This window comes from Neomonachus schauinslandi, chromosome 9 (assembly GCF_002201575.2).
Source record: "Neomonachus schauinslandi chromosome 9, ASM220157v2, whole genome shotgun sequence".
Lineage (NCBI taxonomy): Eukaryota > Metazoa > Chordata > Mammalia > Carnivora > Phocidae > Neomonachus > Neomonachus schauinslandi.
In genome coordinates, this window is record NC_058411.1 from 12,020,206 (window position 1) to 12,046,649 (window position 26,444).

Consider the following 26,444-nt stretch of genomic DNA (forward strand, 5'->3'; position numbering starts at 1 on the left):
ATTGTATGGTGACTAACATAACATAATTAAATTAAATTAAATTAAAAAAAATAAATAGTAAGCCGTTGTGATGAGCATGTAATTGTACCCACTGCAGATTTAGTTTGCATGAGTAATGATGTTGAGCACATTTTCATACGTTCGTTGGTCGATTTTCATCTTTTTTTTTGGTAAATTATTTCAAGTCTCTTTTTAATCAAGTTTTTAATGGAATGACTTTTTTATTGATTTCTATGAGTTTTTAATGTATTGTGGACATGAGTCCTCTTTTAGAAACATAACTTGCAAACGTCTTTGCCCAACCAATACCCTGTCTTTTCTATTCTCTTTATGGTGTCCTGTGAGGGGCAAAACTATTAATTTTTAAAAGTTCACTCTGTCAATCTTTGCTTGTATGGCTAGTGCTTCTTTTATATCCTATTTGAGAAGTCCTGGCCATCCCAAAGTTATGAAGGCATTTTCCTGTTTTCTTCTAGAGCTTGTTTTTAGATTTGTTATATAGCGTCTGTGTGAAATTTCTATTTTTGTGTGTGGTATGAAGTGAGGGTTCTTTTCTCCCTATATAGCTGGCAGATTTTCTACTGTGACCTTGAGTTGATAATTCAAGGTCATGAGTAGTGGTTTTTTTTTTTGGTAAGCTCTTTAATACATCCATACAAGTCATACCACCTGACGGTCTTTGTAAAAACCGTAACTGTCATTGTTGTCACGTACAGCCACCCTATTAGATCATCTAAAGTGTTGCCCTCCACAGACATACCATCTCATGCTGCACCAGTAATAATCTGAGTAATTGTGATGCCCTTGCTTGCTGTGGATTACCAGTTCACAGTAGCTACCAGGCAAAGAGGTGATCTGTGTTTTCCTTAAATATGTGAGCAACTCAGTCCTAGAATCCAGGCTCGATATTCTATCTTCCAGGGATATTTCTAGTAAAAATCTGTGTCACTTATAGTCCTGGCAGGAAACATAATTCCACTCAAGTGTTCCACCTGGAGAGCCTTTATAAGGGGACTATTTGCAGAGCAGCGGACCAAGTTAAAGGAACCAACAATGATCTTAAAATAACCAGAGATTAGCAATGGGAGAAAAACCATTACAGTCCCTTTGATTTAAGGGATAATGCTAATAAATAGGTGATAGATGGATAGATAGACAGATAGACAGATAGACAGATAGACAGAAGACAGTAGATAGGTAATAGCATCACCTAAGCCCAGTCGAAGCTGGAATGGAACAGGGGCCACCCTGCAAGAGGTATAGCGTAGGAGGCTCAAAGCTAGTGTCAGAACTGCATCACTAAAGTAGGGAGAAAGGCAGGAAGAACTACCCAGACTTTTCTCTCCTTCCCTTGTTCTTACCTCCTCCTAGTGCCTTTCATTGGTCAAATCCAATCAGAACGCATCTGGAAACACAGCACAAATAATACAATTCATAGGGGTCAGCCTTCCAGTGCAGCAGGCAGAGAAAAGAAAGTCTGGGGATGGATCTGGAGGAACAGGCACATAGAGAATAAATAGCACATATTGTGAAACAAAAAGAAGCAAGATTACTTTGGAAACAGTGAAAATAACACCAAAGAAAATGGAACTAAATTGTCCATATAAGTGATAAACTATTACATATCATAGATATAAGAAACACGTCCATATGTGTAATGAATAAATAAGTGGAAAGAATCTCCAATGATAAATATAGATGCTAAAGATTGAGAAACTGCAAGTTGGAGGAATTTCCAGTGATGAGCAGAGGTGGTGGCTGTTCATCCATCTACAGTTCCTAGCACATTCCCTCTGATTTGAATGGCTGGATGGTTGAATGAATAAATACTGAAAATAGAAAAAAATAAAGGAAACCAAAATTGACAATAATATTATGTTATTTTTTAAACTAAAAGCAAAAAACACATCTGAATTATTTGAAATAGAAAGTGTAAATCAATTTTAAAGGCACAAAAAAACAAGCCAGTCTTGGATTTTGCTGCCACAACAATGAAGAGCAAGCACATGTTCTTCTCAGAACCTTCAGAGAAAAATAATACTACCTAAGAATTTGGAACCAACTCAACCAGTTATTCATATGCAAAGCCGACAGAAGAATGTTGTAAAACCTCTATTTAGCCAAATCTGAATTCATTGATTGTAAGATGACTTTGTTCTATTAACACAAAGAAAAACTTCCAATTAAACTTTAACACAGCGTTTTAACAGTGATCCTGAGTTATGGGTGGATTACTCTGACATTATTTCCCCTGCCTACAATTGCATTGCTTGGTGTGGGATAAGGCTATCACTTTGAGTGTATTTCACTAGCAAAAGATAATGCAATTTCATCTACTTGTCAGTTTCTTCCTTTCTTAGGTCCTAGAAAACACTTGGTTGTGGTTGTACAAGGAAATGTGAGGTCGCAGTAATTCTTCCAGTGTCGTTTGCTTTATTGATATATACATATATATATATATATATATATATATGCCCTGCTTTGTTTTCCTCTCTTACTGCACCGACAGTAAGTTTGTTTCAACGCCAAATTATAATATTTTTTTAAAGATTTTACTTATTTATTTGTCAGAGAGCGAGCACAAGCAGAGGGAATGACAGGCAGAGGGAGAAGCGGGCTCCCCACTGAGCAATGAGCCGGATGCGGGACCCGATCCCAGGACCCCGGGATCATGACCTGAGCCGAAGGCAGACGCTTAACGGGCTGAGCCACCCAGGCGTCCCAAATTATAATATTTTTGAAGGCATTTTAAACATCAATAAAATTCAACATTTATTATACTAGTGTTTCAGGAAACTCCAAGCGACAGACAATACAGAGCTGATACCAAGTCATGCAAGTGTAGCAAATTGACCACTGTAGCGTGGGTGCCACCTGGTGGACAATGATTGCAAGACACAGCAATTATAAAAGTTAAAATGTGAAAAAAGTGTATGTTTACAGATGAACTATGGCATATTGAACCACAGCAATTATAATGGTTCATCTTATGAGTCAACTTAACTGGGCCAAGGGGTACCCAGAGGAAACATGATTTCTGAATGTGTCTGTGTCCAGATGAGATTAGCATTTTAATCAATGGGCTCTGTAAAGCAGACTGCCCTCCCAGTGTGGGTGAGCATCATCCAATCTGTCGAGGGCCTGAGTAGAACGAAAGGGTGAAGGAAAGTGGAATTCACCCTGTTTGCTTCCTGCCTCCTTGTGAGCTGGGACATCAGTCTTCTCCTGTCCTTGGACTGGGACTTAAACCAGTCGTCTTTCTGGTTCTCGGTTCTCATGTCTTTGTCCTCAGACTGGGAGTTCCCGCCAGCCAGTCCCCCGGTTCTCGGGCTTATAGACAGCAGATCACAGGACTTCTCAGCCTCCATGCTTGCATGAGCTAATTCCTCATAATAAACCTCTTCCCATATCATACTGGCTTGTGCAGGGTGACAGGAGGAAGTGGTGAGAAGAAGTTGGGTTCTCTATCTTGAGGGGGGAGTCAGTAGGATTTGCTGATGGATCAGATGTAGGGTGTGGGAGAAAGAGGGGAGTTAAGAATGACACCAAGGTTTTGGACTGAGCAACAGGAAAAATGGCAATTGCTGTGATGGAGATGAGGAAGACTAGGGTGGAGGAGTTTGCCTGGGGATTGGCAACTCAGTCTGGGATGAGTTTGGTGTGAGATGCCTGACAGCCATGGATCTGGAGCTGTCAGCAGGAGGCTAGATATGCAAATCTGGATGAGACAGGAGGTTTAAATCTGCGAATCTTTCACATAAAAATGGGTGAGATCTCCAGAGATCGTGAGAGAAGAGATCGAAAAATTGAGTCCTAGGGTGCTCCAATGTTCAGGGGTCAGGGACAGAAGACTAGACCAGGAGAGTCTGGCCAAATTGGGGTGGGGGTGTGGAAATCAGCCTTTTGCATCTCAAGACGTGAGCTTTTTCTCTGGCTCCAGTCAGGGGAGGTGGCTCTCTCTCTGGACCAGTGTCTGGTTCAGTGCATGCTTGTTGTATGTACTACCAGATTACTGCCAGTCCTGCTTAACATGTTGCCCTAAGGCATGAGAGAAACACAGAACACCAAATCTGGCTCAACATATTTATCCTAGGATAGCTAATGACCTAATGGTCTCTGCGGATAATTCTCCTTGCGTCTCTGGGGGTTATTTTCTTACTGCCTCCTACCTATGCAGGTGTCCGGTTTCCTGGATCAGGAAGAGGAATCGCCACCAGAGGGCGCTCACCTCTCCTTCTCTAGGCCTCTACCTCGTCCGCCTCGGTCCATCACCTCTTAGCAAACAGATTCTGTAATGAGATGCAGCCTGGAAAGGACTTCCCAGGGACTTAACAAAGACTAATATGTGTTTTACTAATTCTGGAGTCTCGAAGCCCTACTCCCACCCCTTAGTTTAAGTGAAGGGTTTTTTTCCCCCCAAGGTATGGTATTGAAAGTTCTCTAGTTGTACTGTATCAAGAAACTTCTGTTTCTTTCCTAATAGGATTAACAAGATATAGTAAAATTGGATCTATTTCCGATAAGATTTTCACATTGTACTACGACCACATGGGCTTTATACATAAACTGACTCCAGACCATTTTGAAGCTGATGTGTCGCTCAGAACCTTTGGGAATTCTAAAGGTATTTTTGGACAGGTCAGTGATACAATGCATTGAGACTGTTTGCCTTGTTTTAAGAATAGATGCCACACTCTACATACAGAATTATGGGGAAAGGAGAAGGTGTTTTGCTTGGGACAAACTCTTATCAATGCATTTTGCTCCGTTTGACTATAGGAGAAACCTCCATATACCAGAGAACATCTCCAAAGCCTTCTTCCCAGTTCCATACAGGGTTCTATAGATTTAACTCCACCCAGAATATGTCCCTACAAATATCTTCACAGCAACACCATTAGATATTCTAAGCTATTACTTAGACCTATTCCTTCCAACCCAGGTTCATGGTAGGTTTGATTTTGCTACCTCCCAAGGTTGACCAAGAAACACGAGTTATCTTTTTCCCACTGGTTTACCCTTCCTCTTTTGTATTCACGCTGCCCCTTCATTTTTTCCTTTTCTAATGCCGATATGGAAAGGAGATATTATCTTCTTCCTAGGTGAGAATACACACAGGTTTTTCTAATAATTTTAATGTATAACGTGCCTCTTGTGAAGGTATATCTGCCTAAGAACTCATCACTGGGCACACAGTCGCGAAAATGGACTTTCCTCAGTATGTCAGCAAAGAATCAGATTTTTTGTTTTAAACTGGGGCTTAATAAAACCCTCCCTTTGTCCTAAAGGAAATAGAATAAAGGCTGGCTCTAGTTTTAATAGATCACTCCAAATTAACCAGGCCAAGACCGGAGTTGAAAAGATCGTGTTTTCACTCGCGTCTGAGAAACGCATAATGAGGTGGGCACGTCCCCGTGACCGTCCAGTGAGGCCACGTGACTCTCCTCCCCCCCCCCCCGTGACCGTCCAGTGAGGCCACGTGACTCCCCCTGTGACCGTCCAGTGCGGCCATGTGACTTGCCGTGTATTTGCCGTCTGTTATGTGGGCTCTGCGGAGACACAAACCAAAGGACGTGAGCGGGAGGGTGGGAGTTATCAAAAAAAAGTAGAAACCTACATTTTTCACTACACAATTTGTAGAAAACGTCTTAGTTCGCTTATGTGAAAGTTTAAATTATTAAAATAAAAAGCCAGTTGGGATTTTTTTAGCCTCAAGATGAGTTCGCTTCCCAACCCCCAAAACTAACTATGCATACATCCTCTCTGGAAAAAAATAATCACTAGCCATTATTTGGCTCTATGTGCCAGGCGCTGTTGTGCATTCTTAAATCTTTTTTTTTTTTTAAAGATTTTATTTATTTATTTGAGAGAGAGAGAATGAGAGACAGAGAGCATGAGAGGGAGGAGGGTCAGAGGGAGAAGCAGACTCCCTGCCGAGCAGGGAGCCCGATGCGGGACTTGATCCAGGGACTCCAGGATCATGACCTGAGCCAAAGGCAGTCGCTTAACCAACTGAGCCACCCAGGCGCCCCTCTTAAATCTTTATAACAACTATTTATCTTCATTTTACTGATGAGGAAACGAGGCACAGCAAGGCTAAATAAGTTAGCCCAAATTATACACACCACTGGGTAGTTACTGGATCAAGCATCTACCCGGACAGCAGGTCCCAAGGCCTGTGCTTTTGTCCGTGTGTGGCCTTTTGCTGGACTTGTATACACTTTTTGTGGGATGTTCTTGTCACTCCCAGGCTAGAATGGCATTGGGAATTCTAAAGCACATTCAGCCTTTTCAAGAGGCTCTTCAAAGAGCCTTAGGACATCGATTCCGTCTCACGCTGGTTCTCCTCGCCTCTGTTTCCCACTCTTTCCTCTTCTCAAGAGCCCAGGGGACAAGGCATGACTGAAAATGGGTCTTGGAGGCACCATTGAATGGCTGTGCACCCAACCAGTCTACACTATCTACCACCTACTCATGTCATGGCCACCAGGTCAACCCCAACATCCCCTTCGTGATGATCTTTTCAACACACCCTTCTCTGATCCTGATTCTGTCCAGCTTTGGGAACTTTGGGGACCATCCCAAGGCAAGGAGAATTGGCAGCCACTTTCAAGTCAGGAGACATACGTCACAGCCCCTTCCTTAAAAAACAACAACAACAAAAACTCCAGTAAGAACTGAGCTCTAAAATCTGCACCTCCAAACCCTTCCTACACAATGGAAGACACGCTTCCACGCACCCTTGCTCTCCAGCCTTCTACCAAGGGCACAGGAACCCTAAAACTGAACCTTACTCCCCAGAATTTCTTTGCCTCCTTAACGGAAAAATGCATTATCCCTTGCATACACATGGATATACGAACAGAACATGTTGAAATATTACTCTTACTGATAAGCAAAGCAGTACTGTTGTGACATGCACTGGAAACCAATCTGATATTTGCATTTTGCCCTAATTGAAGTATAAAATAGTATAAATGCAATGTTTTTTGTTCTTTTCCTTCTCCAGGCTCCTGATATGGGCTTTGAAACTGCCCTTGCGCCACAGTACGTCACCTTAAAAGAAATGATCTTTTATGCATATGTGCCTGCAAATGAACCTCAAGGAAATATATACACCAAGAAATTCAGCAACATGCACCTGGGAAAAGTGATACACTCCAGGTAGTTACTGATTTGCCTCCCATTTATTTAGATTGCCCACTGGTTACTAAACTCTAAATTTTGAGGCAACTTCTTTGAGTAGTTTTCTTGGTGAAATAGAGTACGTCTTTTTTTGATACCTCAGAAGGCCAAGTACACTTATAGACTCCAAGGTGCTTTGAATGATGCCCCAAGCTTAGAAACACGGGGCTGGGGGCGCCTGGGTGGCTCAGTTGGTTAAGCGACTGCCTTCGGCTCAGGTCATGATCCTGGAGTCCCTGGATCGAGTCCCGCATCGGGCTCCCTGCTCGGCAGGGAGTCTGCTTCTCCCTCTGACCCTCCCCCCTCTCATGTGCTCTCTCTCATTCTCTCTCTCTCAAATAAATAAAATAAAAAAAAATCTTTAAAAAAAAGAAACACGGGGCTGATTATGTTGGCACTATCAGGAAATGTGCTGTGTCATCTTGAGTATCAAATATGTTCTGGGCTTCACTGGACACTGTCCACAGGGTTCACACACATGGCCATTGTCACATGTCCTAAAGACAGACACATCTAACAGAGTGAAGGCCATCTTGCATGAAATACTGCATGGCCAGGTATGAGGTATTCTGAGCAATGCTTGCTTCTAAGGTACCATCAAGAGCCACTGACCCTTAAAGCTACCTTTAAGGTCTGAAAACTTTCTTTGAAGAACATTATGAATTTTACGACTCCCGAAATATCTAACAACCAGAAAAGGAACAATTTCGGATGATCAGAAATTCACCTTTTTCTTTTTTTTTTTTTAAGGGGGGAAAGGGGCAGAGGTAGAATCTTAAGCGACTACTAGCTGAGCGCCGAGTCAGACACAGGACTCGATCTCACAACCCTGAGATCATGGCCTGAGCCGAAATCAAGAGCTGGACGCTTAACTGAATGAGCCACCCAGGCACCCCTAAACTCACCCTATTCCAAACACAGTGGGTCCTGTTCCACCAGGTTGATATCTGTTTATTATATTTGTACTGGGCTGTCAGTATGCACCTTGTCCCATAGCCAACAATTCCATGTATTATGGAACAGCTCACACAGAAGTGGAGGTGAAGACTGAAATCAGATATGATAGAAAAAGTGCTGATCTAGGTTTTATTTATTTTTTCTACAAGGATTATAAAGCTTTCTGTGTTGAAGAAAAGTACCTGTAATCTCTAAAACTATATTTTATTTTCAGTGGTTTTTGTATGGGTGACATTCCAAGCCACTTAGTTTCTGTAGGTATGTCCTTGTAGAAAACATAGAATTGGGGTGCCTGGGTGGCTCAGTAGGTTAAGCATCTGCCTTCGGCTCAGGTCATGATCCCAGAGTCCTGGGATCAAGTCTTGCATCGGGCTCCCTGCTCAGCGGGGAGTCTCCTTCTCCCTCTGCCTGTTGCTCTGCCTGTTGGTGCACGCGCTCTCTCTCTCTCTCAAATAAATAAAGACTTTTTAAAAAACCATATAGAATCACTTCTTAAAAGATTAACATGATTAATATAATCTCAGTGTTAATATTAATTTTTTACATCCTGATTATTTTTAAAAGCATATGATCATTCTCTTAAGCATCCAAATCAAGTTTCCCTCACTGTCTGAAAGTAGAGCATGCCTATGAAACTTTTCACAAGTCGAACTGGAGTAAAGCAAAGAAGGAATTATCCTTAACTTATATGGAAAAATTTCTGAGTATTCCCAGACCCCACAAAATACCCTCTATTAGGCTTTTTCTGATACCTTAGGACACATCCTGCTAACAGATGCACAAAATAAGTAGGGATGAGGCACAGGTGCTCACCCAGGTCAGTGCTCTGGCGGCTTGATGCTGAGATGCTGCGGGGAGTTTGCAGGGAAGAGGCTGGGCGGGGCCCCTATAACAGATCTGCTCGCTGCAAAACAAAAGCTGGATGCTGTTTTTACTTTTGGCGTTTTCTCGTAAAAGGGAAAATTCTCTTCAGATTTCTTTCAGTTAGCAAAAACAAGTGCTAACGTAGGTCTTTTGTCCAAGTGAAGTGGGGTGAGGTGAACTTTGGAAAAGCGAGGTACTTGTATTTGCAAACCGGAACAGCACAATCTGTGATCAGACTCCGTAACTTGGCTCTACTTGGGCAGAAACTAGGGAATGGGCATCTCCAAGTCAGGAAAGGGGAGCACAAAGCCAGCGTCAGAGAACTGGAGACAAGCCAGACGTCAACCGGGCAGGTCAATGGTCGGGGACCCAAAATCCCGAAGTCAGCAACAGGCCAAGGCAGGTTCTAGAGAGTCAGGCGTTTGGATCAGGGGGAGCCCTTCACTCGTTTCTTCCACAAATAGTTGTAGCAATTAGAAGACAAGCCACATATTGGGGGGTGGAGGCACTGGCTATTTGCAAAAGACACACGTGATAAAGGACTGTTACCCAAAATAAACTGTAGAGCATGGTAAGAACATTTTTAGTTCTGTAAGAAACTGCCAAACTGTCTTGCAAGGTGGCTATACCGTTCGGCCTTCCCACCTGTTGCTCCACATCCTTGTAGACATTTCGTGTTGTCAGCATTTTGTATTTTTGCCCTTCTATTTTTATTTACTTTTCTCAAAGTCTGCTTGAGATTCTCTCTCACCCTCTGCCTCTGCCCCTCCCCCTGCTCATGCTCAAGCTCTATCTCTAAAATAAATAAATAAAGAAATCTTTAATAAAAAAGAAAGAAAAAAAATCTCTGCCCATCTTGCATGAAATACTGCATGGCCAGGTATGAGGTATTCTGAGCAATGCTTGCTTCTAAGGTATCAGCAAGAGCCTTTCCCTCCTAGGAAAGGCAGGATGATCCCTAATCTCCAGAGATTCTATCAGCCCAGAGACCTGAGTGGCATCTACATAACAAATCTTACTAAGCAAGACTTCGCTTTCATTAGTGTCCCTCGTGTATTAACTTTTCCACAGTTTGGCACTCCTGAAAGCCTTAACCCCTTTTGCTCTAGAAATTTACTGTTCTTTGTTAAAATGCTTTCTAAACCCCAGGTTCTAACCATCCCCTTGAGTTCCTCGTCACTGACATGTCTCTCGTGTGTGAACGTGACACACAGGTTAATAAACTCTATTTGTTTTCCTCTTGTAATCTGTCTTTTGTCAGTTTAACTTCCAGGGCCCCAAGTGCAGAATCTAGGGAGGTAGAGAAAAAAAAGGCTTTTTTCCTGCTCTACAGTTTATTTTGGGAGAAGTTTTTAATTTCAATAAAGTATGGCTTATCAAGTTTTTTTCTTTCATGGATCGTGCCTTCGGTGTTGTATCTAAAAAGTCATTCCCATGACCAAGGTCATGTAGGTTTTCTCCTGTGTTAATCTTGTACGAGCTTTATAGTTTTGCATTTTATATTTAAGTCTGTGACCCATTTTGAGCTAATTTTTGTGAAGGGTGTAGGGTCTGTGTTTAGGTTTATTTATTTTTTTTGCATGTGGATATCCCAAGTTAACATTTTAAAAAAAGATTTTTTTTCCTTGTACTTACTCATTGTACAAATTTCTTAAAAGTCAGATAAACATGGGCGTATCTGGGTGGCTCAGTGGGTTAAGTGACTAACTCTTGATTTGGCTCAGGTCATGATCTCAGGGTCCTGGGATCCAGCCCCACATCGGGCTCCGCACTCAACACGGAGTCTGCTTGTCCCTCTCCCTCTGCCTGCCGCTCTGCCTACTTGTTCTGTCAAATAAATTAAAAATCTTAAAAAAAAAATCAGATAAACATGAAGAAGTGAATTAAAATCACAACTGTTAACATTTTGATGAATTACCAATTAACCTCTTAAATATGCATTTTTAATTTTTTAATTAGCATTTTTCACATTGCTTCTTTCATTTAGACATTATAATATGACCACTTTCCTTATGTAATTAAAAACACTTTCTAAATACGATTTTAATAGTTGCATTTGTTCTAAGTAGATAATGTATTATCATTTACTTAATTTTCCTATTGTTGTCATTTATTTTTAATTTTTATCATAATGCCATGATGAACATCTCATGTATGAAAAGCTTTTTTTTTTTTTTTTCCCCCTGTAATTCAAGTTATTGCATTAGGATAGAGCCCTGTCAGTAGACTTATGGAATCAGAGGGGAAAAAATATAATGCTAGAGCTCTTACTACGTAATGTCAGTTTGCTTTCTGGGAAGCTTGTACCAATTTATGGTCCATCAGTAGTGGATGAGTGCCTATCTCCACTCAATCCTTGCTGCTCCTGAACCCTGTCAGTTAAAAATCTTTGTTAATTTGATGGGCGGGAAATTGTATCCAGTGGCTATAGCCGGCATTTCACTGATTGCTAGTGAGGTTGAACAAATGTTGACCAATTATTCATTTGTTGGCTGTTTGTGGTATATTTGTAAATCATGTGTTCACAAGCTTATTCATTTAAACCACTGTTTTATCCAGATAGCTTGATGTTTGTTGGTTTGGTTTTTAGGAAAACTGGAACAGCTTACATAAGAAAGGTATTACAACATAACACTCCTGATGGATTTTTGTCCTCTGTTATTGCGGAAGTGATAGACCCTTTTGGAATAGAAGAAGTGAATACGAGCCCTTGTTTGTCTAGTTCCCTTTTTATTAATCGAACTGGAAATGTCTTCTATAAACTTAATCTTCAATCACAAAGTAAGTATAATAATGTGGTACATCTCTGATGGCTAGAAAAAAATGAATTATCTTTTGGGAAGATTGTTCATGCTCATTTATAGAAGAACAGTAGATTTCAAAATTTAGTCCAATTGGCAAGCTGCTGAAATCTACATACACTTAGGTTCCTGGAGGAATTTTTAATTTCTAATATAATAAAATCTAGCTATAACTTCATTAATATTTCATCAATAGTAGTGCCTGTCATTTATTCCTATAATGTTATTTTGTCTTAAACAGTATTAAGGAGAAGTGAAAGAAAATAGGAAGTCCAAAAAAAAAAAAAAAAAAAAACGAAGCCCATGTAGATTTTGCCCTACATATTAAAATAATTATGTAGGGGGGCGCCTGGGTGGCTCAGTTGGTTAAGCGACTGCCTTTGGCTCAGGTCATGATCCCAGGGTCCTGGGATCGAGCCCTGCGTCGGGCTCCCTGCGGGGCCGGAAGCCTGCTTCTCCTGCTCCCACTCCCCCTGCTTGTGTTCCCTCTCTCGCTGTCTCTCTCTCTCTCTGTCAATTAAATAAATAAATAAAATCTTTAAAAAAAATAGAATGTTAAAAAAATAATTATGTAGGATATTTCTATTTGAAGGATTATATACAATAGATATAAATCCAACATTAGTATTGTTTATTGTAAGGATTTGGCTTTTATTGTGAGTAAATGGGAAGCCATTGGAGGCATTCAAGCAGAAAGTAACATGATTGGCCTTAGGTTTTAACAAGATCACTTTGGTTCCTGTGTTGAGAATGGGCTGGGCAGGTGATAGAAGTCAAGAAGGAAAGCAGAGAAATCAATTTTGTGATTGCAGTAATCAGGTGAGAGATTATATTAAATTTAAGATAACTGTTATTCACCCAAGTGGAGAAATGAGGTTCATATTTAGTAAGACAAACCTGGAGTTCAGGGAAGGCATCTGGACTGGAGAGAGAAATTTGAGCAGTCAGTATATGTATGATAGTTGATGCTATGAGACCAGATGACATCACCTGGAAGATGAGTATAAATATGCAAAGGAAAAGGCCAAAGTTGCAATCCTTGGCATTGCAACAGTTAGTGTTTAGGAAGACGGGGGACACAGGACTCAATCCCAGGACCCTGAATTCGTGACCTGAGCAGAAATCAAGAGCCGGATGCTTAACCGACTGAGCCATCCAGCCGCCCCATAATTTCCCCCACAGGACAGGAGAGTGGATGGTCTGCTCAGAGAAGAATTAAGAGAAAGTGTGAGGAAAGTCTTTCAAGAAGGAGGGAACCAGTAGGTGAGGTCAGATGAGGAAGGAAAACCAACCAGCAGATCTGTGGGCAAGTCATTGGTAACCTTGACAAAATCTTTTGTTGGGTGGAGTAGTGTAGACAAAAAGTCTGATTGGATTAGGTTCTAAACAGTAGGAATTGAATTTCTCTAAACAGAGAGGAATTGAAGACAGTGAATGAAAGCAACTCTTTGGGGGGAGGGATTTTGCTATAAGGGGAGGAGAGATTATGTGGCAGTTGGAGGGAATGTGGGAAAGGATTTTTGTTGGTTTGTATAAAGTGGGAGAATGGGGCGCCTGGGTGGCTCAGTCGGTTAAGCATCCAACTCTTGGTTCCTGCTCAGGTCATGGACTCAGGGTCCTGGGATTGAGCCCTGTGTCCAGCTCCACGCTCAGTGAAGAGTCTGCTTGGGGTTCTCTCTCTTCCTCCTACTCTGTCTCTCCCCTCACTCTCTCTTTCTCTTTCTCTCTCTCTCTCCAATAAATAAGAAAAATAATGGAGTGGGAGGAATTAGAGCATGCACATACAATAAAGGGAACTATGATGGTCTCTTCTGACTACTTCTATTGATTTTTTCAGAATGAGGAGAACATTGGTGTGGTGGTATATTTCCTGACCTATCAAAGACATTTGACTATGGCGACCTCCCCTTCCTTGAAACAGCCCTCTTGCGGCTCTTCTCACATCCTCTTACATGGGAATGTTTCTCACGGTCCTGCCCTAAAGTCTAGTTTCTTTTAAGTCTTCATGCTCTTCCTAAACAATCAATTACTCATCTACTCAATAAATATCCTGGGGAAACACTGGCTATATTATCCTTCTCTTGTAGAATCACAATAAAGATTTTAAGTTGTTAAGGCTCTTGGCAGTTCTAAAGTAGAGAAGTCAGCTTTCTTATAATTACTTAGCCCTTCATGGGTGGTGGTGGTTTTTTTTTTTTTTCTGCTGAGGATTTTATAGAGCTAGTTTCATAGTAAAGCTTTAAGTATAGGTTTGTGCTTGACATATTTGTGATATACTTTCTATAAAATAATTTGAATTCTAACCTCATATCTGGCCACTGTGTTCTCTGGTTAAGACCATAGTTTAAAAACTCAAATAATGTTTTCATCAATTATGTCCACCAGTATGCTTGAAGAACATTGGCTATTTTATTTTATAATAAATTATTCCTGTTTTAGCTCCGGGTACTAATGCCTCATTTCAAGATCTGGATATAGAGAAGACTGTGGTGATTCCTGGTTACAGCAGCTTCCTGATCATAAGCGTTTTAGATGCTAAGAATGCTTTAGCTGTTGCTACCATGCCTGAAAGAGTACTCAACAATATGACCTTCCCAAAAGACTCCTGGTTCTTATACAACTTGGGGCACAGGAATGGACGAATGTGGTCTATATATGCAAAACCATGTAATTATTGGTTTCAACATGATCATTCCCTATCCCTCAATATCCTGAAATACATTGATCTGGGGAAATCTCGTACTTTAGAAGTTAAGGTCATACCTAATACAAAAGGTAAGTTTATTTTTACTGGGAAACATCAAAGGAGATGTTGTTTTTCTTGAATGTAAAGTATACTCTTTGATATTTCCATTATCTTTGGCTTACATAGTAGCTGGCATTTTGTTAATAACAGTATTGGCTTCTAATTATTGAACACTTACTATGTGCGAGGCTCTGTACTAAATTATTTTTATGTATTTTTAATTTAATACTTATAGCAACTCTAAAAGGCTAGATTTTAATCCTCATTTACAAATGAGAAAAATGAGGTTAAGTTAGCAGTCCAAGTTTACACAGGATTTTCGTTTAGATTTTTACTGTCCTCTGAAAAGAAAACTCTTTCATTCCTTTGATATTGTTGTAGTTATTTCAAGTATTTATTTTAAGCCAAAAAATAGCTTTTAAATAGTATTCTATTTTCCCATGGCATTTATTTATTGCAAAAGTAACATTAAACTTACTAAAGATGATGGAGAAATGGCACACTGGAAAAGTAAAACAAAAATTTTGGTAAATAACTGAGCTAGAAAGAGAGAAGGGAAAGATGGAGGGAAGGGAGGGAAAGAGAAGAAAATCCTGTCACCAGAAATGAAGAGGGAACTCAAAGCCAAAGAAATTAGCTACTTTGTGGCACCCTGAAAGATGTGAGGCTCAAGTATGGGCCATATAGGCAAAGGGACGGATTTTAACGCCCAGGCATTGGCAGAATATACTTTGTGGTAGAAGGCTGGAACCAAAACCATTAAGTAAAGCTGGGAGCTTAAATCATGAAAGGGGGATTATGAAAACTCTACCAATCCAAAGAGGGAGTTCAGGGGATTATCAACTCCATGAGACTCAAAGTGGAAAAAAAGGATCTCCTGTGAAAACCCCAAAGTCCAAGACTGTGTAACCCCTAGAGACAACACACTAGTTGTAGGAATCCCAAGCTGAGAAATAATTATAACACATGGGCTCCAGCATAGACAAGCATAAAACCTTTGGTAGGAATATTTCCATAATCCAGGGAATATAGACTTCCATGGAAAAATCAATCTCCATGGAACGTGAATTGAGGAAAACATTTTAAAACTATGTAACGAAATGACCTAACATAAGAAAGAGAACTTGATTTTTATTTTCATTTTATTTACTTACTCACTTACTTATAAAGTAGGCTCCACACCCAGCATGGAGCCCAATGCAGGGCTTGAACTCATGACCCTGAAATCAAGACCTGAGATCAAGAGTCAGCTGCTTGACTGACTGAGCCATCGAGGCACCCCAAGAACTTGATCTTTAATCTCCAAGGACTTGAGACAATAGAAAAATCAGAAAGACACTATAAACCAACTATATGTAAAACTCGCAAAGAGACAAAAGAAGATATTTGAATCATAATGAAAGGGCAAAACACAATTTTTTTAAAAAGGCTCATTTGAAAAACAGAATCAAATACAATTTATACAAGTGAAAATTACCAAAAAAAAAAAAAAAAATTGGAGGACAACTCTCTGTTTCAATCAAGATTGTGGACTTAAATACAGTTAAAAAAAAAACAAAACTTCCTCTTGAAACTCTTAGAATCCTTTCTCATTGATTATATGACTAATTGTCCATATTTCCTTCAAGTAATTTTGGAGTTTTAATTTTATAGTTTTAACTTTCCATCTAAGTCTTTAATTTATGTAGATTTTGCTTTGGTATATTGTAGGTGGTTAGCTAGTTGTTCCAATATCACTTCTTGAATAGTGTGATCTTTCTTAACTGGTTTCAGAATACAGTAAACAATTTACCTATCATCTTCACCATTCTGGATTGTTAAAACTCTGTTCCTTTGTTATCTCTTCATATTCTGTTATAAGCCCCACAGTGTTCTCAATATTTCAGCTTTAAAATATACCAAATTCATTGTTGAATGGTACAGTTTTACTCATTCAGTTTGATGGAAACAAATAGTAATAATCAAATCAACTCAATTGCCTCTTTGTGAAGAAAAGCCTAGTGCATGCTACTCAAAGTGTGGGTGCCTAGACCAACCACATCAGCAGCACCTAGCTGCTTGTTAGAAGTGTAGAATCTTTTGTGGTTCCACACAAATTTTAGGGCTGTTTTTTCTATTTCTTTGAAAAACCCGATTGGAATATTGATATGGATTGCATTGAGTCTGTAGGTATGAACATTTTAACAGTATTCTTGCAATATATGAACACAGGATATCTTTCCATTTATTTGTGTCTTCTTCAATTTCTTTCACTGAAACTCATAGTTTTCAGTGTACAGGTCTTTCACCTCTTTGGTTAAATTTACTCCTATGTATTTTATTCTTTTTGATGCTATTGTAAATGAAATTGTTTTCTTAATTTCTCTTTTGGATAGTTCATTGTTAGTATATAGAAACACAACTGATTTTTGTATTTTGATTCTGAATCCTGCAACTTTACTTATCTCTATATAAGATCCTGTTATCTGCAAACAGAAGCAATTTTACTTCTTCCTTTCTGATTTGGATGCATTGTATTTCTTTTTCTTGCCTAATTGTTCTGGGTAGGACTTCCAGTACCATGTTGAACAGAATTAGCAAGAGTAGGCATCCTTGTCTTGTTCCTGATCTTAGAAGCAAAGTTTTAAGCTTTGAGTATGATGAGTATGATGACATAGGAGTATGAAGTTAGCTATGGTCTTGTCATATATGACCTTTATTGTGTTGAGATACATTCCTTCTATACCTAATTTGTTGAGAGTTTTTATCATGAATGGTTGTTGAATGTTGTCGAATGCTTTTTCTACATCTATTGTGATGTAGATGATCAATGATTTTTACCCTTCATTATGTTAATATCATATATCACATTAAAAACCCTGAATAGCTAAAGCAGTCTTCAGGAAGAACAAAACTGGAGGCATCATACTCCCTGATTTCAAACTATATTACAACACTATATTAATCAAAACATTATGGTACTGGCATAAAAACCATAGCCCAATGGAGTAAAATAGAGAGCCCAGAAATAAACCCACACATATATGGTTAATTAATATTTGACAAGGAGCCAAGAACACACAGTGGGGAAAAAGATAGTCTCTTCAATAATGATGTAGGGAAAACTGGATAATCACATCCAAAAGAATGAAACTGAACCCTTATCTTACACCCCTCACAAAAATTAATGAAATGGATTAAAGGCTTAAATGTAAGACCTAAAACCATAAAACTCCTAGAAGAAAACATAGGGGAAAAGATCCTTGACTTTGGTCTTGGCACTGACTTTTCTGGATATGACACAAAAATCAAAGGCAACAAAAACAGAAGTAAATAAGTAGGACTATATCAAACTAAAAAGCTTCTGCACAGCAAAGGGAACCAGCAAAATGAAAAGACAGCTTATGGGGTGGGAGAAAATATGGGCAAACCATATATCCAATAAGAGGTTAATATCTAAAATGTATAAGGAACTCATGCATCTCAATAGCAAAAAACAAACAAAACCCCACAAATAATGCAATTAAAAAACGGGCAAAGAACCTGAATAGACATTTTTCAAAGAAGACATATGCATGGCCAACAAATACAGGAGAAAGTGTTCAACATCACAAATCATGAGGAAAATGCAAATCAAAACCACAGTGAGATATCACCTCAAACCTGTTAGAATGACTAGTATCAAAAAGATAAGAGATGACAAGCGTTGGTGAGGATGTAGACAAAAAGGGAACCCTCATGCACCATTGGAGGAAATGTAAACTGGGGCAGCCACTATGGAAAACAGTATGGAAGTTCCTCAAAAAATTAAAAATAGAACTACCATATGATCCAGAAATCCCACTTCTGGGTATATATCTGAAGGAGACAAAATCAGTTTCTCAAAGAGGTATCTGCACTCCCATGTTCATTGCAGGTTATAATAGCCAAGATACAGAAACAACCTAAGTGTCGGTTGATGGAAGAATGGAAAAAGAAAACATGGTGTGTGTGTGTGTGTTTGTGAGAGAGAAGAGAGAGATGGCTACTTATTAAGCCATAAAAAGAAGGAAATTCTGCCATTTGCAGTAACATGGATGAACCTGGAGGATATGCTAAATGAAATAAGCCACATAGAGATAGATAAGTACTATATTACCTCACTCAGACGTGGAATCTAATTTTTAAAAGTCTAACTCACAGAAATAGTAGAATAAATGCTGGTTGCCAGGGGTTAGGGAGTAGAAAAAAATGTACAGATGTTGGTGAGTGGATACAACTTCTCATTGTAAAATGAGTAAGTTCTGGGGATGTAACATATGCCATGGGACCTATAGTTAATAATACTGTATTGGAGGTGCCTGGGTGGCTCAGGCAGTTAAGCATCCCACTTCTGATTTTGGCTCAGGTCCTGATCTCAGGGTCCTGAGATAGAGGGTCATGAGATTGAGACCCGCTTTAGGCTCTGTGCTGGATGTGGAGCTTGCTTAAGATTCTCTCTCTCTCTCCCTTCCCCCCCTCTCCTCTCTGCCCGCTCTCAAAAAAAAAACATCATAATAATAATACTGCTAAGAGAGTAGATCTTATATGTTCTCACTACACATACAAAGTAACTATGAGGTGGTGGATGTGTTAATTTAATTGTGGTATTCATTTCACAGTGTGTGTGTGTGTGTATATATATATATATATAAATGAATATATATATGATACCTATATATATGAAATCATCACGTTATACACTTTAAATATATACAATTTTCTTCGTCAGTTATACCTAAATACAGCTAATGTAGAGGATGTACAAACTCAGTCCCCTCTGCAGACCCTGGTAAATCAGAATCTGCATTCTAACAGAAATACCCAGTGACTGTTTAGGAAGCACTAACCAGCTCACTTTGGTTTAAGGGAAACGGTTGTAGATGAGACTTCAGGCAAATCATTTCCTACTTCTCAGCCCTGATTTACTGATTAGTAAAGATGGCAGATAGACTACATAGTCTGTCAAATCTCTTTTTCTAGTAAATTTCTCAGTATGGAGCGATTGCAAGCAGGTGGCCTGCAGGCAGAAATGGGCCTGATGACAGGTCATGTTACCTGCCTCATTTTGTCTTGGCAACCATGGGCTGATGGCTCTTGAAGTTGAGCATGCATCCTTCAGTTTCTTCACTAAGCCATCCAGCTCAGTGTGACCAGTACAGTCCAAGTGACCTTTTCATGCATTTGAGACCTTGGCTGAAGAATGAGAAATGGAAGGGAGCAATATTTCTGTGAGAAAATATTTGTGAAGTTAAATTTTTCCAAGAGCCATCAAAGTTAACTCCATATAAATTCCTAACTATATTTGTAGCCATTATGAAGCGTTCATAATAGAGTCTGTAGCTGTTCTAGAATCCTGATTAGCTAGACATTATGAAATTGTTTAAAATTTTCATGATTTAATTATTTTTCTTTTTTAGTTTCCAGATGTTTTTAGTATAATTGACACACTATGATTTAATTTTAACCTTTAGCCTTGTTTGCATAGGTGTTCGAACACTCGAAATACCACTACTGAAAGTCATTGTTGGAAATGCAAATTTGTTGGAAGTTAAAGCTGAAGGCTCTTTTGATGATACTGATAGTTACGTAATGAAAATTTCTGCAGCTAGCAAAGCTTTACGTCAAGTAAGATTTTCTTTAATTACAAAAAAGTCTGTTAATTATGGAAAACTTACAATATAAGCCAAGAGAAAGAAGGGAAAATTACACATAATCCTACCTCTCAAGAATGACTAAGCACTTTTAACATTTGGGCAATTACAAAAAGGCAGTAAAACATTACGAGGGATACCTGGGTGGCTCAGTCAGTTAAGCATCTGCCTTCGGCTCAGGTCATGATCCTGGGGTCCTGGAATTGAGGGTCCTGGGATCGAGTCCCGCATCGGGCTCCCTGCTCAGCAGGGAGTCTGCTTCTCCCTCTGCCTGCAGCTCCCCTTGCTTGTGCTCTCTTTCTCTCTCTGACAAATAAATAAATAAAACCTTAGCATTATAGAATGAATGAGCTTTGGATAAGACTGCCTGGTACAGATCTCACTTTTGGTGCCCTCTGTGAACTTGGGAAGGTCACTTTACTATGGTTAAGTTTCCTCATCTATGAATTGGAGATGATAATGACAATACCTGCCTCACAGGGTAGTTTCTGAGAATTCAACGTGATCATTCAAGTAGGGCGTCTAAATGTCTGGCACGTGGAGGGGCGCCTGGGTGGCTCAGTCATTAACTGTCTGCCTTCGGCTCAGGTCATGATCCCAGGGTCCTGGGATTGAGCCCCACATCGGGCTCCCTGATCCGTGGGAAGCCTGCTTCTCCCTCTCCCACTCCCCCTGCTTGTGTTCCCTCTCTCTCTGTGTCTCTCTATCAAATAAATAAATAAAATCTTTAAAAAAAATAAATGTCTGGCACATGGAAAAGGCTCAATCACTATGAACTGACAGTATTTTTTTCTTTTTTCCCTAAAACTGGGAGAGTGTTGTACATACACTTTAAACATTTTTTCCCCTTCCACTTAACTATATGATTTAATCCTTTGAGTCACTAAATATTTTTTCTGCATATCCCAAAATTGTCTTTATCATGAAGACTTCCAGATATAGACCAAAGTAGAGTTTCCATATACCTAGTACTCAAACGGTAGTCAAGATTTTGCTGCTTGTGTTTTATCATCCTCCCCCCAACATTTTGGTTTTTGTTTTATAGTCTGAGATATTTTAGAATGAAAGCAAGCATCATGTCATTTCACTCTTTATATGACTCAATATACATCTCTAAAAAATATGTGCATTTTCTCTCATATAACCATTATCATGCCATTGTTGTTCCTAAAACTTCTTTTTTTTTTTTTGGTATCCTACAAAACCTAGTCCATAATCAAATTCCCCAATTTTCTCAAAGATATTTTTATAGTTGTTTTGTTTGAATTGGGAGCCAAACAAGATTCACATGGTATGTGATTATTTTCTCTTAAGTGTCTTAGAAACTAGTCCATTTTCTTCATTTGCCATTGAATTGTAGAAATCAGATCAGCTGTGTTATAGATTGTCTAACATTTTGGATTCTTATGTTTGTTTCCTGGTCTCTTACTTAATTTGTGCCTCTCCCACCCCTAGCCACATTTCCTTTAATAGTAGAATCCTGCATAGATTCTGGTTCAATGTGTTTTGGTAAAAATTTTTTAAAATATACCATTTTTAATGGCTACAGAGTATGGGGATAGAGGTACCAGAGTCTACAACATCATCACAGTTATTAGTATTTCTACATTAAAAAAAATTTATTTATTTGTTTTGAGAGAGAGCATGAGTGAGGGGATGGCCAGAGGGAGATGGAGAGGGACAAGCAGACTCCCCACTGAGTGCAGAGCCTGATGTGAGGCTTAATCCCCTTCCTCTGCGTTGTTTCTTATAGTTCTCATTTAAGTGAAACTATGTGGTAATTGTCTTTCTCTGATTGACTTATTTCACTCAGCATAATACCCTCCAGTTCCATCCACGTTGATGTAAATGGTAAGATTTCATCCTTTCTGATGGCTGAGTAATATTCCATTGTATAGATATACCACATCTTCTTTATCCATTCATCTGTTGATGGATATCTAGATTCTTTCCAGAGTTTGGCTATTGTGGACATTGCTGCTATAGACATTGGGGTGCTGGTGCACCTTTGGATCACTACACCCATAACCAGCAAGGAAATTGAAATAGTAATTTAACAGTTACTTTCAATAACCTTCATTTCTTTGGATGTTCTCAGGGTTCAACCTCATTGGCATTAGTTGTCTGGGGAGCATCTACTGAGTGCTTTGTCACGACAGTCGTGCCAACATTGAAAAACAGCTGTAGTTATCTCAAATCTATGCATCACATTCCTAGTAAACTCATCCCACTAGAAGACTGGATTAGCGGTGTTCACAAAGACAGTCAGGGTTTTAATATGATCAAAACTTTACCGGTAAGAAACCTAAGCAGATCGTTTTAAGGTTACCTGTGATATATTACTTTTGTGTGGTTGGCTGGCCATCCCATCGTAGCATTTCTTTCCTGAGATGCACAAAGCACTCCAGTTATGGTTCAATCTTCCTGTCATCTTGAGGATGTGACAATTATTAATTTCTAAAATGCTAACACTTCCTGAAATGATGACTTTTCCTAGTAACTCAGTCTCACCATCATAAAAATTATTTTATGCTATGTTATGGTGGCATAATCTTGGGGATTTTGTGCAATATACAGTTATTGGCCGTTCTGTTGACCTGTCCTAGTTCCATCTTACTGGTTCCATTTCGATGTAGTTACAGTTTTAATTTCTGCCTTGTCAGAATCTGTGACACTTTAAAAAATGTGTATTATTATTCTTTGCTGATGAACTTATTACTGATGATTTTCTCTGTGTCAAAAAAAGCAACTGACTGAACTTGAAGACTTATTTACTAAATACACTAAGTGTATTTAGTGTACTTTACTAAGACTTTTTATAAGGTGTTGAAACTTTCTCGCATTTACTTTATGGTAGCTATTTTACATACTAAAAAATTTTTCCACTTATTTACAAGTTCCAAACAATTATATTGCTGTGGGCTAAGGTTGTTGAAATCCCAGAAAAATAAGGTGTAGGGAGTGCAGGGAGAAAAGAAATTTACTCGGATGCCTGGAACTAAAAATGAAATATTTGCTTTGAATGCTTTTCTGGAAAACCAAGATTTTTAAGTTAAAGACTTCGTAAATAATTATGAATTACATGTTTTCTTTGCTTAATCACTTACAGATAAACTACAGGCCTCCATCTAATATGGGAATTGCTATTCCACTCACAGACAATTTTTACCATGTGGATCCCAGCAAACCTATACCAAGAAATCTATTTCCTAAGTCAAAGGTAAATAATTTTTGAACATACAAACCAGTTCTTATTTGAATTCAAGAAATCATTCAGTGAAATTACAGATGGACCTAGCTGTAGGGACTAAATGAGAAGGTTCATTCAAAATAATGTTCCATCTGCCCTGCTATGTCAGTGTTTATTACTATTCCTACTACCTTGTTCCTCCTCCTCCTCCTTTAGCCCCCCCTTTCATTTTTTTTTTTAAAGATTTTATTTATTTAAGAGAGACACAGAGCATAAATGGGGAGGAGCAAGGAGAGAGGGTAAGGGAGAAGCAGACTCCCCACTGAGCAGGGAGCCTGATGCGGTGCTCAGTCCCAGGACCCTGAGATCATGACCTGAGCTGAAGTCAGACACCTAACCGACTGAGCCACCCAGGTGCCCCATTAGCCCCTTTCCTCTTACTGCTACTTCTGGATGTGGTTTTGGAGCCAAGAACTCTAAATGGACTTCTTTCTGCTGACGTCTCCTAGGTTCCTCTTTGGATTTCAAAGGGGATTAGTGGGGTGACAGCATCTTTTGAAAGGAGCCCCCAGACCCATCTCACATGGCCAGCCCAGTGAAACGAAAGGTGTCCTATAGAAAGAAGACAATTTGATCCAACACAACACATTTAAACTCCTACCAATGGTCTGCTTGGAAAACAACCAAACCCAGCAGCACTCTGCCTCTCTGGAGTATGGAGTGAACAAGATAGAAAGAACAGACAGAAGCCATGAGGTTGAGAGGAAGAGTACATGATGGGGTAGCTTCTTGAGGAAACCTCACAGATGCCTGTGGAATCTCTCTCCAGAACACACCTGCCTACCTATAGATGTGCACAAACATTCACACCCATTCCATATGTGCATGCATTGTATATGTACACACACACACATATAGAAAGACATAAAATGCTTGTTTCTTTTGTTCAAAACTCTCCCTTGTTGGGATGCCTGGGTGGCTCAGTTGGTTAAGCGGCTGCCTTCAGCTCAGGTCTTGATCCTGGGGTGCTGGGATCGAGCCCCGCATCAGGCTCCCTGCTTGGCGGGGAGCCTGCCTCTCCCTCTCCCTTTGCCTGCCGCTCCTCCTGATGTACTCTCTCTGTCAAATAAATAAAATCTTTAAAACAACAACAACAACTCTTCCTTGTCATTCCATGTAATTCAGAGCTAAAGCCAAATTCTCACAGTGGTCTGTCAGGTCCTTCATGATTTGGCCTTGGCATTCCATCTGACCTGATTTCCCCCTGGGTTAATCTGCTCCAGCCACACTGGCCTCCATGTAGTTCTTCAAATATGCCAGACAAATTTCCATCTCGGGGCCTTTGAAGCCAAAGAAATTGCTCTGTCTGGAATGCTCTTCTGCCAGATAGTTCATGGTGCACTCTGTCACTGTCTTCGGGTCTTTGCTTAAACGTCACCATCGTTGTGAGGGCTGCCTTGACCATGCTATTTAGACTTGGAAGCCCCACCCCCAATGGTACCCACTCCCTATCCCCCTTCTCTCCTTTCTTGTTCTTCAGTGCACTTATTACAATTTTAACGTTTTACTCATTTATTTACTGTGTTTCATAAAAAGGTAAACTACATTAAGTCAGGGTTGTTGTTGTTTTGAAATCTATTTTACTCTTTACTGCATCTTTCGTACCCAGAACAGTGCCAGACACAAGGAGTGCTTTCAGACTATTGAACAATCTGATAATGCACATTTGTACATATATTATTATATACTCAACACATGAGGAGGTTGACTTCTTGTTGAATCTTGCATTTTGGGGTAAGAAGCTCTGCTCCAGGCAGTGACGAGCTATAATACTGCATTCTTCTTCAATTCCAGTCTTTTCCAAAGATAAGCCCTGTTGTGTCCACTACTGAACTATGATTTTACTATATTTACATGGAAATCCTTAGTTTGTTTGTTTATGTTTTCAGGATTCTCTTAGGAGTTGAATAGCAAATGTACCTCATTTATAGCTAAGTCAGTAAGTTTTTTAATGCACTTTTTTATGCATTCAACATATGTTAATTTCAGCATTTCCAGTGTTATCAGGCATTGTACAAATCGACTTTCTCTGATGATACAGCAACAAACAAGATAAGCATGATACCTTCATGGATCTTTACTGTAACGGGGGAGAATAGGAATTAAACAAAAAGTTGTACAAATTAAATACTATTTCTGGGGGCGCCTGGGTGGCTCAGTCATTAAGCAGCTGCCTTCGGCTCAGGTCATGATCCCAGAGTCCTGGGATGGAGCCCTGCATCGGGCTCCCTGCTCCGTGGGAAGCCTGCTTCTCCCTCTCCCACTCCCCCTGCTGTGTTCCGTCTCTCGCTGTGTCTCTCTCTGTCAAAAAATAAATAAAATCTTAAAAAAAAAAAAAAAAACCTATTTCTGAACAGTATGACCATGCATAACCTGAAGCAGAATTACCTAGGAATATTTCTACAATGTAGCTTTCTCAATTGTACCTCACAGCTACTGAATCAGAAACTATGGTGCAATCCTGAAATTTCCATTAAAAAAAAAAATCTCCCAGTTAATCCTTACTTGCCCTTAAGTTTAAGATAGACAAGTAGTAGAAACAGACATAAAACACACAGTGTGACTGTGGATCAGGGGTATAGAACCTAGTCCAAGGGAGTCAGACTGAAAGATGAGTAGGAGTGAACCAAGAAAGGAGGAGTGTAGAGGAGGGTAAGGGAGAGAAAAAGAGCATCCCGGGCAAGGAGGTATTCTCGCAAGGGCATTCAAAGGAAAGGACTCCATGACTCAGGAGAACCAGAAAGCCTGGGGCATAGTGAATGTATCTGCATAAAACAGAGAATGTACATTCCTTTCAGTCCACGTGGAACATCCATACTAAGTGACTGCTTATTTTGTAATAAAGTCTTAATGAATTCCAAAAAGGCTCAATACAGTCCATATTCTAGAGCTTTAAATCATTAAAATTAAAATTTTTAAAAATGCAAAAAAATAGTGTATGCATACACACCTATATCGTCAATTCACCCACCCCTAAATCTCTTGTCTAG

The 26,444-nt window shown here is 39.5% G+C and overlaps 1 protein-coding gene across 1 annotated transcript in view; it reads left to right on the plus strand.

The window, feature by feature from the left end:
- Nucleotides 1-26,444, plus strand: part of CATSPERB (cation channel sperm associated auxiliary subunit beta) — a 97,109-nt gene that overhangs the window by 55,952 nt on the left and 14,713 nt on the right. The window contains exons 15-21 of the mRNA XM_021679637.1: nt 4,484-4,638; nt 7,010-7,164; nt 11,597-11,787; nt 14,247-14,582; nt 20,039-20,178; nt 22,303-22,500; nt 23,314-23,424. Coding sequence (XP_021535312.1) covers nt 4,484-4,638; nt 7,010-7,164; nt 11,597-11,787; nt 14,247-14,582; nt 20,039-20,178; nt 22,303-22,500; nt 23,314-23,424 — 1,286 coding nt within the window. The remainder of the gene's footprint in view (nt 1-4,483; nt 4,639-7,009; nt 7,165-11,596; nt 11,788-14,246; nt 14,583-20,038; nt 20,179-22,302; nt 22,501-23,313; nt 23,425-26,444) is intronic.